At 46.6% G+C, this 17253-nt stretch overlaps 1 protein-coding gene across 2 annotated transcripts in view; it reads left to right on the top strand.

Annotated features, from left to right (window-relative positions):
- Nucleotides 1–17253, top strand: part of Nrxn1 (neurexin 1) — a 1036478-nt gene that overhangs the window by 1011145 nt on the left and 8080 nt on the right. Inside the window, exon 16 of one of the 2 annotated variants that reach the window (XM_023703554.1) lies at nt 2278–2365. In XM_023703554.1, the coding sequence (XP_023559322.1) occupies nt 2278–2365 (88 nt within the window). The remainder of the gene's footprint in view (nt 1–2277; nt 2366–17253) is intronic. The other variant, XM_023703553.1, reaches the window with a different exon arrangement.

Genomic DNA, 17253 nt, shown 5'->3' on the forward strand with positions numbered 1-17253 from the left:
AGGGGAGGGGAGAGGAGGAGAGAGTAGAGTGGAGAGGAGAGGGAAGGGGAAAAGGGAAGGAAGGGGGAGGAGAGGAGGGGAGGGGAGGTGAGAGGGGAGGAGAGGAGAGGAGAGAAGAGAGGAACACAGCTGGTTTAAAATATTTATTAAGGGGGGGCCGGGGAGATGGCTCAGTAGGATAAGCGCTTGACTGGCAAACGCAAGGATCTGAGTTCAATCCCTGGTTCTGCAAAAAAAAAAAATAATAATAATAATAAAATAAAATAAAATGTTTATTAAGGGTACCCTGCATGGTAGAGCACACCTTTAATGCCAACACTTGGGAGGCTGAGGCAAGAGGTTAACTGTAAGTTCTAGGCCAGCCTGGACTACATATTGAGTTTAAGACCAGCGTGGAATATCTAGTGAAACTTTTGCCTCAAAATAAAAACACAGACATCCTGAGATAAAGCATTTACTCTCATTATCTTCCCTGCATCAACAGTGCTACATACTTTATTGATTGAGCCAGTATATTAAACTTCTTTAAGAAAAAAGCAAAAAATTCTCTTGTAAATTGAATTGAATAATTTAGTTTTAATCTAATTAAATTTTAATTTAATTTACGAGTGCCCACTTGGCTGAGAGTGGCTTTCCACTAGAAGCTGGCGCTAGACAGAAAGCTGGCGACATGCTCGGGGATGCATTAGTCAACTGCCCAGCAAAACCACATGATCCAGTAAAGTGTCCTTATCAAGTCAGAGTGGACCTGATCCCTCAAGAGGCATAAGCCAGGGGCTGGGAAACTCCTGCTTGAGAGCCTCCAGAAGAGACACGAACTTGGCCATGGTGCCACTTGCTGACACTTCTGGGAAAACCACGGTTTTGAACTGTCTCTTTAAAATAGCAGCAACATCACGAATAAATCCAGAAACGGAGGACAGTAAGAAGCAGAATGACACACACAATCTCAGATCACTACTGCGTGGCTTGTACTTTTTGAGGGCTGTATTGTGAAGCAGGACCATCTGAACGAATTCCATATCCTGCAGGATCCCATGCTGAATACTCCTAAGCCTAATGTTTGCCATAAAATCCCATCATCCCTCAGCTCCCTTTTTTAAAATGCCGCCACCTTCTTAATCCTCACTGACTTATAGTCTCCAGCGTTGGGTGCCTTGAGAGGAGGCGCGGGTGCGGTACTGCTCCCTTTTCTGTGCGGAGGACCTCTCTATGTGACTGTCACGATCATTCCATCTTCGGATGCAGCCCGTGCCGCCGCTGCGGTCCTCGGTGTCCTCTAAGAGATGCGGGTCTCCTTGGTCCTCAGCAGGCTGCTGGGATAGTTTTCATCCTGTATCTTAGATTCTGCTTGGCTTTAGGATGAGCCAACTCTGCTACAAAGCTCACGGAATTCTGGGCAGTGACTGTGCTAAATTTCTTGCTTTCTGTGAGTGGCGGGAAGGAGCAGCCTCCGGGTCTTCCCCGCCTCGCCCACGGCCGGGCTGCTGGGACTCCCCCCGCTGTTGGTCCTAAGGGTGGGCGTCGCTGTTCACCGCAGTGCAAGAAGGCAACTAAGATATCGCAGAGGAAGGGGTCGCCGCGCCCTCCACAGTCCAAACGCCTTCTCATTTGTGTGAAACCTGCATGACTGAAAGGATAGTGGAGAAGCAGAGCTGCTCTCTGAACATGACCGGAACAAAGAAAGATCTGAATGTGAAAGCTGAATTGACGTGAAAGGTGGATTATTTCTGCTTCCCTTCTACATGAAAGACACATCTGCTTGTCCGTTTAATCTGCGCCTGCTTACTAGTAATGACAAGCTGCAGTCCACAGATTTATCAAACCCCACTGGGCCATGAGCGTAAAAGGTTATGGCTGTTCCGCTTTCAGGAGGCTGAGTACAGGTACCACATAAAGCCCGCCGATGCACGCACTGCTGCGCTCCAGGGCTGTAATAAATTGCAAGTCATCTGCTTTTGCCAGGTTGTTTTTAAAACTTGTGTGAGACTGTACGCACCTTCTCTCTTCGTTGACCGGTGGTGTCTTCAAGTGGGCTGTCACCATTTCCATGTCTTTGTGTAAAATAAGGAGTGACAGAGTGTTCCCAGAGATCCGGCCATGAGGGTGCTGAGATGAATCTGTGAATTTAAGCTTTGGGTCTTTGGGAAGGACAATACTGAGTTTAATTTCTCAACGTCTGAGACAAGAACTGACTGCTTTGCTTGTCAATGAGACATAAGAAAGAGAGCCTCTCGGGACCCTTTGAATTAACCTCCTACTGTGATTCTTTCACAGACCACAGATGACATCCTCGTGGCCTCTGCAGAGTGTCCCAGCGATGACGAGGACATTGACCCGTGTGAGCCAAGCTCAGGTGGGTTAGGTTAGTCGACTTTTTTTCTTACTTCTTGGCTTCGCAGTGCATCACTGTTGCATGCCGTGTTCCTTGGTTGTGTGTTAAAGCCACCCCCTTACACAGGTGCATTGAGGGGTCAGGGGCCTAGCTTTTCACATTGGTCAACTCTCCACCATTTATATTTTATTTTATATTTATTTTATTTTATGGGGCTGGCTCAGGGGAGCTGGCATAGCATGTGCTGCTGAGAATGGAACTGTGGTCCCTAGGCTTGCCTAGGCTCACCTAAGAAGGTGTTTTAGACCACCGAGCTATCTCAATGGACCCCCACCATTTATATTTTAAATATTACAAAAAATTAGATAAAACCACCAACAGCACGTATTTCAGCGAGGTGGCAGAGGCCGGCTCTCCGGCTGCCACCCTGCCTCTCACTTTGCATTTGCTCACAACATAGTTTTTGTACATAATAGCATAATGGGCTTTCCCTCGGGTCACTGATATTAAAATGGTAAGGCTTAAAAACTTGCAGTGCATTGTACAAAATTATCTGACCTTTGTCCTGACGAAACAGCTGCACCATTTCCCTGTGCCAGCAAATTACCTTAAGTGATGCATTTCCCAGTTTTGGGATTGAGAACACCCTGGCAGCGGAAAGCAGACGGCAGGCAGGCGCCCCGGCAGAGTCTGCAGGGCGGGCTGCGTGCTGGTCCGTGGTTCCCTGAAAGCCAAGCTGGTGTGTTCCACTTCAGTGTGACACCTGACTTCTCCTCTTTCTTTATGATACCTTTGCATCTCCTCTGATGTGATTGACACATAAATAGTATTTCCAGGCAGGCTTTATGCCATTAAATGGAAGTTGTGGATCCTGAGACATGAATAAATTATAGTCTGAATTTAATTCTAGATATTCCTAATATCAAGTATTAGGGTCATTTCCAAGTATTAGTTTTCTTTATGAAATGATATTTCTTAATATTTAGTAACACTATGCTGTATATTAACAAACTGACCAGTAGGGCTGGAGGAGCCCCTTTTGCTGGCTCATGCCGCAGCACCCGGGGGAACTTCATGTCACAATACAGTAGCTCATTTGCATTCTTGTGAAAAATGCCATTTTGAAGGAATGCTACTTCTTCTGATATTGAAATAAAAACTGTTTCCATAGTGTTTGTCTCTTTGTGGCTGTCGTTTCCCATGATTGGTGCTATGGGCCCCTGGCCCTTAGGCAGCAGCTGCCAAGCCCTGAGGCGTGGAGCCTAGCAGCCACCTCTGCGCACGCAGGTGGGAGATGGGCTGCGCACGACCGCATGCGCCTTTGTGGGCTCCCCGCCACCCCCTGCAGCCAAGACCCTGGGATCCGTCAGCTGCCGGGTCTGTGAGATCCTCCACCCAGTTGTCCACGGAGCTCTGCAGTCTGACCTTCGTGGTTGGGAAGACGGCCCCAGTCACTTGATGACACCTACTCAGGATTCGTGGCCAAGATTCTGCCCTTGTTTTTTATTAGTAACTTCACTGCTCTTTCCACCCGTTCCCCTCAGAAAGGAGAGATTTCATTCTGTCATTGGTATCACGTCGCTTGTGTACCTGTCTTCGGCCTGCAAAGCTTCCTTCCCGGAACCCCTAGGTACACAGAGTCAAGCTCCCTGAGGCTGTCCCCACACCAGAGCAATGCCTTTTCCTGTCTCATCTTCTCTGAGATTTCTCACGTGCTGGCTGGTGCAGGACCAGTATCTGTTCTTCTGTGTATCTACGTGTGTAGTTGATTTGGTTTTCTTAGTCGATTTGGGGGGGCAAGTAATAGTTCTTCCCCAGCATTTTATGCAGCATTCAGTGACACAAACTGTACAGGCTCTTACAAATCACAGCTCCTGCTGACTGTCCCCTGGCGGAAGCCCTGCTCTACTGTCTGGGTGTAGGACATCTTCTTTATCCAAAGCGCTTGCCTTAAGTGCTAAGTGAATCCAGTAGGAGGACTGTAATTGCACTTAAAATTGTCACATTTTCTTTCTTCTTGAGCTAAATGGCCCAATTATTCTAGCCTTGCTTGTAGGTCTCATTCACCATTTCCTGGAGTACAGTCCACTCTCCCTGCCTTTCTGGGAAGACAGGAAACTTAAGGACAGGGTGGTGGAGGGACGGAGGGAGGAAGGGAAAGAAGAAGAAGCAAGAGGAGGAGGAGGAGGAGGAGGAGGAGAATGAGAAAAAGAAAAAGAAGCAGGAGGAAGAGGGGGGAGAGAGAGAGAGAGAGAGAGAGAGAGAGAGAGAGAGAGAGAGGGATTTGGGCTCCCACCTGTCATTCATCCTGCTCTTGTCATCACCTTTCCGCTCTCATAATGCAGCGGAAAGTGAGGAGCACCTCACCGACAGCCGCTCCACGTGATCTTGCTGCCCTTCACTCTGCCATATCTATCGCTGTCTTAAAAACCCACTCACTTACCAGCTCCTAGCTCATTAATGTATGGCTTTCACCCTTCCTGCTGAGGGAGAGCTCAGCGAAGCAGGGGCCCTGTTTATCTGCCCCCTCCTTGGGATTCTCTTTAAGCCTCAGTTCTTCTCCGTTGTCCCCGAGTCTGTTGTGGAAAGAGAGACACAGTTGCTCACCCAGTCTCAAGGCAGCTACTGTAAGGCTGTTGCCCCTGCCTACTTGGAGCCTTGTCCTCCTTCAGGCTTTCCTTCTTTGCTCCCCAGAGGTCAGTCCATCAGTTCCTACTTAAGCAAGCACTTCAGCATCACCAAGAGTGCGCTGCAGTTTTCCGCCCACCGGTCCAGTGAGTGCGCCCCCTCCCAGTGTCCCTATCCATACTGCGCTGTGGCTGTGACAGCTCTGTCTACTTTGGCTTTTTCTGCCCAGTTGTCTGTGGTTTAGTTGTTCTGTGCTCCTCTTTAGTGTGCTTGGTGTTCTTGGCAGAACTGGCTCCATGCATGTGACAGTTTCCTATACGGTTCTTAGTTTATGTGAGTTTCCAACTGTTATTTAGGAACAGACAATTATGCTTTTTCATGCCTGAATGTGAATATGGTTTCACCATGAGATGCCCCCCATGAGCACATGAATATTAGTTTTCTCAAATCTCTTTTCTGTTTGCTATCTCCCTTGAATAAATACACAAAATAAATACTGGCAACAGTTTTAATTGCTGATGTTATTAGGCCTTGGATACTATTAGATGTAGCTGTGAATTATGTCTGGTAGCAACAAATTTTGGCAAACTGACTATTTAGAGAAGTGACATTGAAGTAAATATTCAAAAAATGCCTATAACTGCTGTGCACATTCGCTATTCCTTAGGCAAGTGGAGGCAACAGAGCTGTATAAGGAGATACACAGTTTTATAGGCTCATTGTCTAAATATTCTGGGTGTTTCACCCTTCTCACCTATTTGCATGTGAAGGATTTCTAATCATTCACACTCTTCATCTCCTTCAAAAAAAATGGCCTTTTCTCAAAAATGCACTAGGTTCATTATTTAGGTGCCTTCCAAAGGCTATTAGTAAACAAACAAGAAAAAAAAAATCTTGAGCACTAGTAAATTACAGCTTCTGTCAAGTGTCTGATAAATTTGAATTGCCGAGTGGTTCCTCTCAAAATTCCTCATAAAGAGAGATGTCCTTAGTGCTCAGTGTCTTCAGTGAATGCAGTGTTGTGGAGCCCCGATGGGCACTCACTGCAGTGCTAAGCCTGCAAGGAAAGAGAGCACTTACAGTCGCGCCCCTTTCTAAGAAGCCAGGGGGTCTTCGTTGTGCCCTGCGTGCAGTCACATCTTTATTTTTTCTTTATTTTTAACTTCATCCCCTTTGATATCAAAATACCACCTACTTTTAAAGAGAACACAAATGATAAAAAAGAAACCATTAGAAACAATACAGAAGTTCACTAAAAAATTTTTAGAAATTCATTGTAATGCTTTGAATTCACACACACACACACACCCCTGTCTTTCAGAGGCACTTCAAGAATTAACAGTACGGTAGCTCAGGTTTGCATTGAAGTGCCAGGCATAAGGTGCACTGTACATAAAGACTTTCCTTCTCCCCAGTTCAGTTACATAAAAATAATAATCGAGCTGTTTTTTCCCCTTTACATAGCGCTCTTACTTTTCCCAGCTGAAAATTGGTGGGCAACTGGTGACAGCACTCAAGCCTCCTGATGGGAGCTGTGCCTGTGGAGGCTAGACCAGAGCCCCTGGGGCGACACAGGGAGCTCAATTACTCTTCACACCAGCCACCGCCCCCGCTGCTGGCCTGGATGACTGCTTCACTTTCATCCAGTGTTTTGTAATATGAGAGAGAGCCCCTGCAGGGCCAGAGAGCTTACCAGCCCCCACGTCTTCTTGGCCCACAGGTGGATACGGAGGTGGTCACTACCACTGTCCTAAAATATCTAGTTTAGATTGAATGTGTGCCAGATACATAACCTTTTCTTCACACTTTCTAAAAGAAAAGAAAAAACCCTGTGCTTCTTACTCAGCCAAGAAATGTGGTGCCTAGAATTAATTAATACATGAAAAACATGTTGGAAAGCAATACCTTGCACATAGTAAGTGTTATGTGAGTGTTTCTCCAGTTATCATTGTTTGTATTGTATAATATACATGTTTTCCAAGATTCATTTGTTACACATGAACGTAAGCCTGCGTAAAAAAGACTTCATTGATGCCTTCAACTTTCTATTCATTTATTTGATTAACAAAATAGAAACACAGAAAAAGTGATTACGTTTCCACATAGGCTTTAATCATGTAAGTGCACCTTAGTCTGCCTGCTTCCAAATGAACTCTCCCCAAAGCCCTGAAGAAGTTCAGAAAGGATGATTTTTAGGTTGATATTTGAGGTCTTCCTTAACTGAAAACAGTGATTATCTGATGTGAGAGCTGATGGATGACTTCAGTTCATTATTTGTTACAGATAAGAACGCAGCCAGCTTCCAGGGTCCTCTGTGCTATTCAGGAGGAACGATGTCCCATGAGAGCAGCCACGCTAAGAACACTATGTCAGATTGCTTTGTGTTGGGGGGACAGCCAATAAGATACTGGGTCACTTTCAATCAATTGTGTATTCTTCATTTTTTATTTTATTCTTTGGTAGCAAGAATTGAACTCATGATCTTGCACTTGCATGGGTGCTTAATTTTGGGGGAGTTAGGGAATCAAATAAACCTTTGTCAAACTAGAAAAAGAAAAGCCCTATTGAATAATCAGATAAAGGAAAAGAGAAGGCTCATCCATTCTGTGGCATCTCGCGTGCACTAGCAGAGCCCACAGAGATGAGGCAATCACTACAGCTGATCAAAGGGCAAACGTTGATCAGTTATGAGATTGATCGGGATTCAGATCATGTGCGTTCTGATAACAAAAACAATCCCATTTCCTGAGGAGTTGGTCTGTGCTCTCAGTGCTGCCTGGTCCTTCACAAACACCACCCGGCTTCATCCTTTCACTGTATTTTGAAGCTCAGGAGATTCAGGGAGAATGGGCCCTTAGAGTACTACGAGAATGCCACAGAGCTCTCTGCCTTAGACAGGGTGGCCTTTGAGCTTCTTGGAATGCACAAGGTTGTTCCTCGTAAATTTAGGCACTGAATAAACACAGGATTAATTCTAAAATGTACATTTCAATAATTCCATGGCATAAATTTAAACTTGATGGCAAAAGGTCCTTTCTATGTATTACTATTCATTAGGAGGAATTTGCTGTAATTGCTATGCAGTTTTGAGTGTGCTATTTTCAGGGAAGATATGAGGATTTCTATTGAACTGATCCCATTAACCACATTAGGAATAAAGATAGAGATATTGAACAAGGTGCATCTTTTCATTCAATATGTAATTGCAACCATTTAAAGGAATATATCTCCTATTAGATCATATTTTTAAAGCCTGATTAGAGGATAATTTGTCCTGTATTTAAAATTGCGGTATTTGTAACATAATTATTCAAAAGTGAGTTTAATTAGCCCGTAATGGCCGATGCATGGTTGCAAAAATGGAGGGCTTTGAGCTGCCGCCAGGAAACAGTAATGAGTGCTTTATTTCAGGGGCCTTAGAGCAGCCCTTGAGGGCCAGGCTGGAGTGGGCTCCGCAGCCCCAGCTCGCGCTCCGTGTGGGGACGGAGGCCGGGCTCAGACGCGCTTGGTGCTCAGGGTGAAGGGTGCTGGGTTTCTACGTATTTCCCCCTCGAAGACTCTAAACTAAAAATAAATGCGATATAGTTCAAACAGTGTCAGTAGATACCATTCTTACTTTTAGCTTTCTGATGTTTTATCACTCAAAAAATTTTTTAAATAAATTTTGGTTTGAATCTGCAGTTTGGCCTTCACCAGTTTCTCAGGAGTTTTCTGCTGCTTAGTTAGGAAGCCACCCTGACTGTGTCACAGACGCACGTGGCGCGCTGCATGCGGAAGAGGCCCACTGCTCTGCTTTTCTGGTTTAGGAGACCCAGTAAAACTTTCAGGGCTTCCCGCAGGAGCCCCCCAAGTCAGCCTGAGAAGACACCCAGTAGATTTTTTGGTTCCCCAACCTGCCTGGCTTAAAGGCAGACAGGAGGCCAGGGAGATAGCGCAGGCAGGCAGTCCTAAAAGGGGAGGGCCTGGGCACACCTGCTTTTGTTTGAGAAGGGCACACCTGCTGTGTCGTAGAAGCGCCTGCAGCGCAAGTCAGAAGTGCCAGTTCTAAGTCCCCCTCAGCTACCTTTCCTGGCGGCGGTGGCTCTGCGCCTCTCCCACGCCGCTCAGCTGCACCATTATGCTGACTTTTCCTGTTTTCCCAAAGAGAGTGGTGTTGGAATGAAAATCATATTGAATAAATTAAACAGCAAAGAAGCTTTATTGAAGGCGATGGCAGTAGAAGAGGGCACGTAGAGCTCCCCCAGAGCTGAACATGTCAGAAGCCAGAAAACAGAAAGGAGACCATTTTTAAAATTTATTTATTTATTTATTTATATTTTCTATTTTTCTATCAGCACAGTTTTCTTCCAGTGCATAATACAAGCTCAGGTACAGGGCTCTGCGTTCGCTAAGTGGCTTCCCCCAGAGGAAAAGTGAGAGTTTCCTGGAGACACAGACCTGCTGGAGGAGCCCGAAGCGCGGCCGCAGCTCTGCGAAGAGGCTGCGAGGCGAAAGCGCTTCCTCTGCTGCTGATGGCCACGGTGTAGGCGGAAGGCTGAGCCCCCGAGTTGGATACCTGGTGATAAAGCGGTGAAGGGCTTTTTAGAATATTTACATATCAAAGGAGAGGGGAGAAAAAAATTACAGCACAGCACTATAATGAAATCAAGACAGAGACCTAGAAAGGGGCCGAAGCTTTTCTAGAAAGGAAGCTTTTCTGGAAAGGAGAGGAAGCTTTTCCAAGCTTTTCTCGCTTGGGGAACCACAGTCCAAATTTCCCAGCAACTGTTGCCGTTGGTCAGCTTCATTCCTCCTGTGGGCCCAGCAGGCCGCAAATAGCAAAGACCAGATGGCCATGGCCATTTGTTTGTTTGTTCTCAGAATGTACAATTTTTTATTTAGCCTAATCTATTTTGATGCCTCGGCTCTGATTTTTGAACTTGTTTTTTAACAATCTAGTGGGATGGATGGATTTGTGCTACACTTTAGAAAGCTCTTTACAGCCTCTGTGGGAACTGTGATGTCAGCAGGAACTGCTAGCTGCGGCCTGGCCTTGGGAATCACACAGAACTCGTGGGAGACGAGCCCTACCCTGACCTCGGGGAAATTCTTCAGGATTTTTCATGCTCATTTTTCTAGCCTACAAAGTGGGAAGAACATTACCCTTATGAGATTGAGAAAAAAGGGGCTATACACACAGTGCTTTGCAGAGTGGCACCTGCTGCATAGCTGAGGATTGAGCATGGTACACCAGGAGGGTTGAGCAGTCCTCAGCGCTGCTGTACCCTAGGCCGCTGCAAGTGAGAGTCCTCCTAAGGCACAGATTCCATCTGTGGGGAGAACCAAGCACAGCCCTCTTGGCATTGGAGAATGGGCTCTGATAAAACGTCCTAGAAGGCCATTGGCGGCTTACAATAACTAGCATGTAGGCGAATTTGTAGGATGAGATTAAGTATTTACTTAAAGGTCTATAAGAAGTCGGCGGCTGCTAGAACAGAACGGTAATGGCAGAATCTATCTGGTGAGAACTGCGTAAGTTCTGCGGCAGCCTCCACGTTCCCAGCCTTAAGGCAATAGTAACCTACTGCCCATCACATCTTTATTAGAAAAGCCTGCAACGCCATAGAAGCCTTTCTGAAGTGTGGCACATGTCCGGTGCTTTGCAAAGACACAACGTGATGTGCTTTCCGTGCTCTGAAATACTCCACAGTCTTGAGGGGAGAAATGTAGTGTAGGTTCAGAAAAACTTAGCCTATGCCTGTCTCTTATGAGAACCTGAGATCCAGGAAGCGTGAAGTCAGGTTCTGTTGTAGTTCGCATCAAATACCTGTTTCGATGAACAGATTGGTTTCCTGCGGGCCTGCCTGACTGATCGTACTTCCTGAGACGCTATCAGAGAGCCACCAGAATGCTCTGCTTGCACTTCGTGGGGCGTGCGGCCTCCACCAGGCGCTGGCCTGCTCTCCTGCCAGCTCAGGTGCACCAGGTGCACCAGAAGGCAGGACCTGCCCGGTCCCCTCAGCAAGCTGCCTGGCTGCTGGGATTGCCATCGCTTTCCCGAGCTCCTAACCTGTCCACACACTGGTGTAATAAGCCTGACACTGGTAGCCAAGTGAGACAATCAGAGTAGTTTACTAATTTTGCAGGTTAAGAAAACAATGTGTTCAAGGGAGTGGTATGCCAGCATTTATTGATTAGATTTAGATAAGGAAGCGTTTCAAAAGTCTAGGAAAAAGAAAACTATAAATACCATATATATAAGCACACTAAAATCTTTTGTGTCCTTGAATGAACTTGGGAAGTCAGTTTCTGAGTTCAAATTCATGTCCAGGCACTCACTGTGAGATCTGATGGAACTTGGCTTTTTGACCTGCAGCATAACGTGAACAGTGTTCAATACCCATGTCGCTGTAGCACCCACAGAAGCCAGGCCTAGAAATGACACCGTGCTTGGAAACTGATGATGGAAATCAGCCTTTGTCATTAGCACTAGCAAATAAAGGAGTAAATGACAAAATAAGTGGAAATAAGCCTATCTCCCAAACCAAGAGGGGTGAAATATTGATAATAGACATCTTAGCATCTAGAACGCTTTTCAAGTACATCCAACTTGTATAACTCTTCTCTGCGTACCCCGTAGGAGCCAGGCAGGGCAGGGCAGTGCTGTGCCGGACACGTGCAGAGTGTGCTGGGCTGCCGGGATGGGACATAGCAGCTGCAGTTCGCAGTTTTGGAAAATCATGACCATGAGGCTCTGCTCAGCGGAGCTTCTGAGACACAGAACAGTGCTCTCCTATGTTACTGCGGTTCCTTCCCTCTTCTTCCTGAAACGCTTGGGAAAGCTCAGGGTAGGAAGACTGCTGGGCATGCCAGCCACACAACCCCCGTCCCTGTGTTTGACATCTTGTCCTCGTAGTTCCTGCGTCTGGGCTTCATAGGCTTCTCCCCAGTGGGCTCGGAGGGAAGCTGCCTGATCCTGCACCTTAGTTATCGCACTTCCACCGCAAAAGAACATGATCCTTTCCCCACAGAGGAAGCTTGAGACAGCAAAGGCGTCCTGACAGGAATGTAAACATGATTGCCCAGTCAGTAGACCCAGTTCCCGATCAGGAATAGTGCCCACTGCCCCGTTACCCAGCATGCTCCTGGCTTTACTGAGGCTGCACAGGCGTCTGGATGAGGGGTGCATCTCTGTTACCAAGCACAAAACGGTGAGGTAGAAGCTGTGCTCTGGGTTTTAACCAGGGAACAACATAGAATTCCAGAATAGGGACAGCAGGCAAAAATGAATCAACAATTTGAGAAAGTAGCTTTGAAACCTACTCAGAAGAATGACTGCTTCTCAGATAATAAGCTGTATCATCCTCTCTCACCAAACACTAGTCTTAGACGACTGCCTCCATGACACCTAGAAATGTAAGCTGCCATAATGAAATTTCAAAAGAAGGAGCAATTTAATTCATTCTAACCCTAAGAACCAGAGGACAGGGAACCATTAAGCCCAGAACCCTCCCACACCTCCACTGCTGGCTGGAGCAACATGCGTTGCCGTAGCAAGGGCTGCTGCTGCCGCCGGAATGCACAGGGCCACAGCCACAGAAAGGATGTCCTCAGATGCAGCTGCCCCCGTGGAAGCAGTGTCATGGTGGTCACTGCCACCGCTACCCGGGCCATCGCATGCGTGACGTCTCGCAGAGCTGTCTAATTGTTGGGGCAGCTGCGGACTTGGACACAAAACATAATCAGACCATTCTTTTGGGAGGACTTGCAGTCATTGTCCTGCCTGACTTGATCCTTAGAGTGACGTTGGGAGGTGACTAGTTTCCATGTCACCATCACATTTCTGATGCCAGCAGAGGACAAGCGGTTACCTGCCACCCTTGGCCAAGTCAGCTTCCTGACCTGGAGCTGGCTACTGACCCCAGTATCCTTCCTCCCACTCTGCATTGCTTTTTCACTGTGAGTGTGAACCCCCACAGCAAAGGAGGGAGACGCAGGAGGCGCAGCGGAGCAAGATTGGTGGGAGTGCCCCAAGCAGCCGCCTGGAAAGATGCCTGATCGTTCGGTGTTTTTATATATGACACAGCGACAAAACAGGAAGCCAAACACATTACTCCAAAGCCATGAACAGACCCGCACTTGAGTTTATCTGTCCTCTTGGAGGCCTGCACAACCCACCTTCCTTCAGACTCGGTTTTCTTTCCTATGAGGTAATAGCACACCTTGACCACAGAGCCGGGGCATAGGGGGGACCAGGTAACGTGTGTGCTGTGTAATGATAATGAGCAAAAGCAGAATGGCCAAGTAAGATAAGAAGAAAACAGGTGTTGTTGCGAATCAGAAGTCGTCAGAGCCGTGTCATCTACCAACTGACAAGGAATGCTCGGAATGTCCTCTAAGAATAAAGGCGTGTAATATTCGGGAGGACATAAAGAAAAGGTTAACTAATTGAAGCCCAAGGTACTGTAGAGGCTTCCATGGAGCCCTTCAAAAGCTCAGCTGTCCCTGTGCAGTCAGGAAAAAGTCCAAAGAGACAATGTTAGCAGTTCAGGTCGGAGAGCTGGGAGCATGCCCAGATCAACGTGGGAGTACGTACAAACACACTTACACGCACACAGTATTCATTATTCTAGCTGCAATCATGGTGCCAAATTCACTTTAAATTCTCCCTACATTTGTGATTCCAGGCCATGAAGTTTCCTTGGAATAAATCCCGTAGTTTCGTGTAAGATAGATTGCTGCAATTTCTATATGTCAAAAGTGAAATGTATCCCAAGGAAAATGATGTTGACGCCTGTGAATCTCTGGCTGCTGCAGTCAGTGAACTTCCAGGAAGGGAAGCTATTTTGTTCTCAAGAAATGAAGCTGAGTAGAAATCAGTAGCAATGTGTATCATCTACATTTCAATAGTTCATCTTGCGTTTTCTGGAATGTAATACGTTTTGATGAGAAACACATACAGCCTCCCCGCGCTCCTAAGCTTTGCAACTTATTTTCCCAGTTCTTGCCTGGATGAGGTTCCTTCTGCCTGACAACTGGGGCAAGTGGGGATGACGCACGGGCCCTCCTCCACACCCGCACTCCAGGAGCAGCAGGCCTGGAAGGAACCCTAGATCCCCACAGCTGCCCTGCTGAGCTGACAGAAGGGTCCACAGTTAGCCGTCAACTGTGTGTGGCCCTGGGGATGCTGGATGACGCTGGTGCGCAGGAATCGCCCGCTGAATCGAGCTGAAGACCGCTGACTGGCTAGCTTTACAGCTTGGCGCTTCTGTCACTGGGTCAGCAGCACGTACCCGGAAGCATGGCGTACTCGATCTGGTGCTCACGTTAGTGTACATTGATTCCAATCTTCCAAACGCAGGAGACATTTAACGATATAAATAACACATTTACCTCTTTTATGGAACAGGTTATGTAGCGTTGGAGTTGGGGAAGTAGTAAAGTAGAATACTCAATGAGGAAGTGTTCACAAGTGATGCCGGTGCCTCCCCCACTTACCCGGTGTCTTCACTTAAGATTTCACAAGCAGAGGTCCCTGAGGACCTTGAATCTCATCCAAATGCACTGCTAGACACTTAGCAACCCATGGAGCCCCTGCCCTAATCAGTCAGCACGCGTGTCAGCGACACCCACAGGTACCGTCTGCACTGGGGCTTGGAAGGCAGAGAACAGGGTGCGGACAAGACTCAGAGTCACCAGAAACTATCAAAGGCATTACGGCTTGCTCTCTGAAAAACAGAAAAGACACTGAACAGCAATGTTAGCAATTCTGTGAGATTTTATTACAGTATAGAATCCATACTAAAATGGAGTGAGAGATTTTATTTTTAATTATAAAAGTATGCTCCCCGATGCTGCTGGAAGTACAGCTCAGTGGCACAGCACCTGCCTGGCATATGCAAAGTCCTGAGTTTGATTCCTGGTACCAAATAAATAAATAGATAGATAGATAGATAGATAGATACTTTGTAGATACTGTTAGATTGTTTCCTAAAAGCAACTGAAAGAATTACGTTCTTGCCAGTGTTTACACCTCTTTCCCAACCTATTATGTGCATTTCTGCCATTTTTAATTAGATTTTTGTGTTTCTTCAGATCCAGTGATTGATTTTCTTTAGAGTTTCTTACTTTTGGGGGGCTGTGAGAGAGGACTGGCAATCGAACTCAGGACCTCAAGCGTGCCAGGTGGGCAGTGTGCCACTGAGCTAAATCCCTAGCCCCAAGGTATTTTCTTTTGGCTTGTCATAGGCACTACAAATACTTTCTCCCCGCTTGTTCGTGTACATTTTCGCTTTGCTAATAGTCTGTCTATAAAATGATTATTTACGGAGTCAAATGCACAGGATCGCCCTTCATGGCGCCATTCCGCAGTCCGTGACCCATATGCTTTAGATTTGCGTTCGCTTTCAGGGTGCTTCTCGCGGCCCCTCCAGCCCTGCGGTGCTGCAGCCACTGCAGCCCTTTCTGTTCCTTCCTCCGGGTCAGTCCACGTGTTGCTCTTCTGCTTTTCTAGACTCTTCCACTCCTTTTTCACTTGACTCCTTTCTGCTCATGTTTTGAGTCTCATCATGTCAAACTCTGAAAGGACTTTATGGCTCTGCGGTCTAAATTGGAAAGCTCTGTTCATTTCTTTTTTGGTACCTCAGTCTTCCGCCGTCACAGACCCCCTCGCTCTTACTTGATGTCCAGCTGTAATTCTCTGTTGTACGTCTCTTTACCTTATTGTGTTTCAGGGTCCGTAAGGGTTTATGTCAAGTGCGTTTGATCTCCTGCCATTGCATTCTGTTACTGGAACATTGTTATAAACACTGTACATTCACTAACAGAGATGGGAAAAGTTTTAGAGAAAACTGCATAAAAGATGGACAAGTTGAGTGGAGGTACAGACAGCACTGAACCTAGAAGGAGGGAGGCGTGGAGGCTGTCGCACTTGTGGGGACTTGGGCACAGCAGTGACGTGGCTGTAATTTCCCCTGAAAAAAGTAGAAAACACACCTGAGCAGGTAGCTGACAGCCAGCCAGGAAAGACCAAGTAGTCGGTGCAGCAGAAAGGCCATCCGTCCAGCAGTGTGCCAGCTGTGGGTGGGCTGGCACTTCAGAGAGCACCATGATACACTGAGGAGATCTCACAGAACCCAGTGGGTGCAGCTGCCATGTGAGGAGGGCCGGGAACTCCAGACAACTGACGTGTGGGCATGCGCGTCACAATGTGGAGGACAACTGTAAGTACCGCGATACCGTGACTCCTCCCAGAGAGAAGACATGATGTGTCTACTTCTCTGTCTCCTGAGCAGAGAGAAACGCTAGGCGCAGCTGCCCAGCGGCTGGCAGAGACGTATTCATCTGCAACTTCTTGCAGAATCTCCAGTTTATTAGAGAAGGCCTACAACGCTTCAAACATTTCTTCTCACATGCTTCTTGTTCGAGTTGCAGGAGTGAACTTTAGGGTAGATGTGCCAAGGGAGAGGCTTGGGGAAGGACAGACTAAGGGACTTGAAACCTTTATTGCTTCTCAAGAAAGCCACAGCCTTGGTCAAAACGATACGTGTAAACGTCTTTGTGCCCTGCCTTCCTATGAATGTGGCATTTAAGTGTTCTTTCCTGTGAGCAATTACATCATAGGTGTGTACTCTTGCCTGTGCTGCACTAAAGCACAAAAATAGGAAAAATAATAACTTGGGGTGTTTTTGGAAGTAGGAGGGGAGAAATATACTAATCTCAATTCACAGACACCCCAGGAGCCTGCAATTCCAATTTTCTTTTCACAGTATTAATGAAACTGGGTTCCAAAAAGTCAAATCTTCTCTTGCAAATCTGAAACCATTTTCAAGGCTTATAATAACTTCCACATTTATTATAACACAGGATAGAATTCTGGTCTAATGAGGTAATTTTAGGAAACTTTTTTTATAGATGATGGAGACAGAAAAGTGAAAATGACTAAGTTGAACCTATGATAAAACCAGAAATACTAACCAAAGACTCTTGGAAAATTCAATAAATGCATCTCACCAATAGTTTTTTTTGTTGTTGTTTTGTTTTGTTTTTGTATTTTAGTACAGGGTCTACAGGGTCTACAGAGTCTCCCTATGCAGATTGCACTCAAAGTAACCTGCTTGTGTTCAGCCTCCCAAAAGCTGGGATTACAGGCACGTGCCACCACGCCCGGTCTCAATCGCTATCTCAGCGCACTCTGGGGGTGGGACTGGCAAGGCACAATGGGGATCAAACCCCAGCTGCTGCGTCTGCCTAAGCAGGTGCTTTAATCAGCTGAGCTATTTGGCTGGCCCCTCACCAGTAGTTTTTAAAAC

Source organism: Octodon degus, unplaced genomic scaffold (genome assembly GCF_000260255.1).
Source record: "Octodon degus isolate 3935 unplaced genomic scaffold, OctDeg1.0 scaffold00174, whole genome shotgun sequence".
Lineage (NCBI taxonomy): Eukaryota > Metazoa > Chordata > Mammalia > Rodentia > Octodontidae > Octodon > Octodon degus.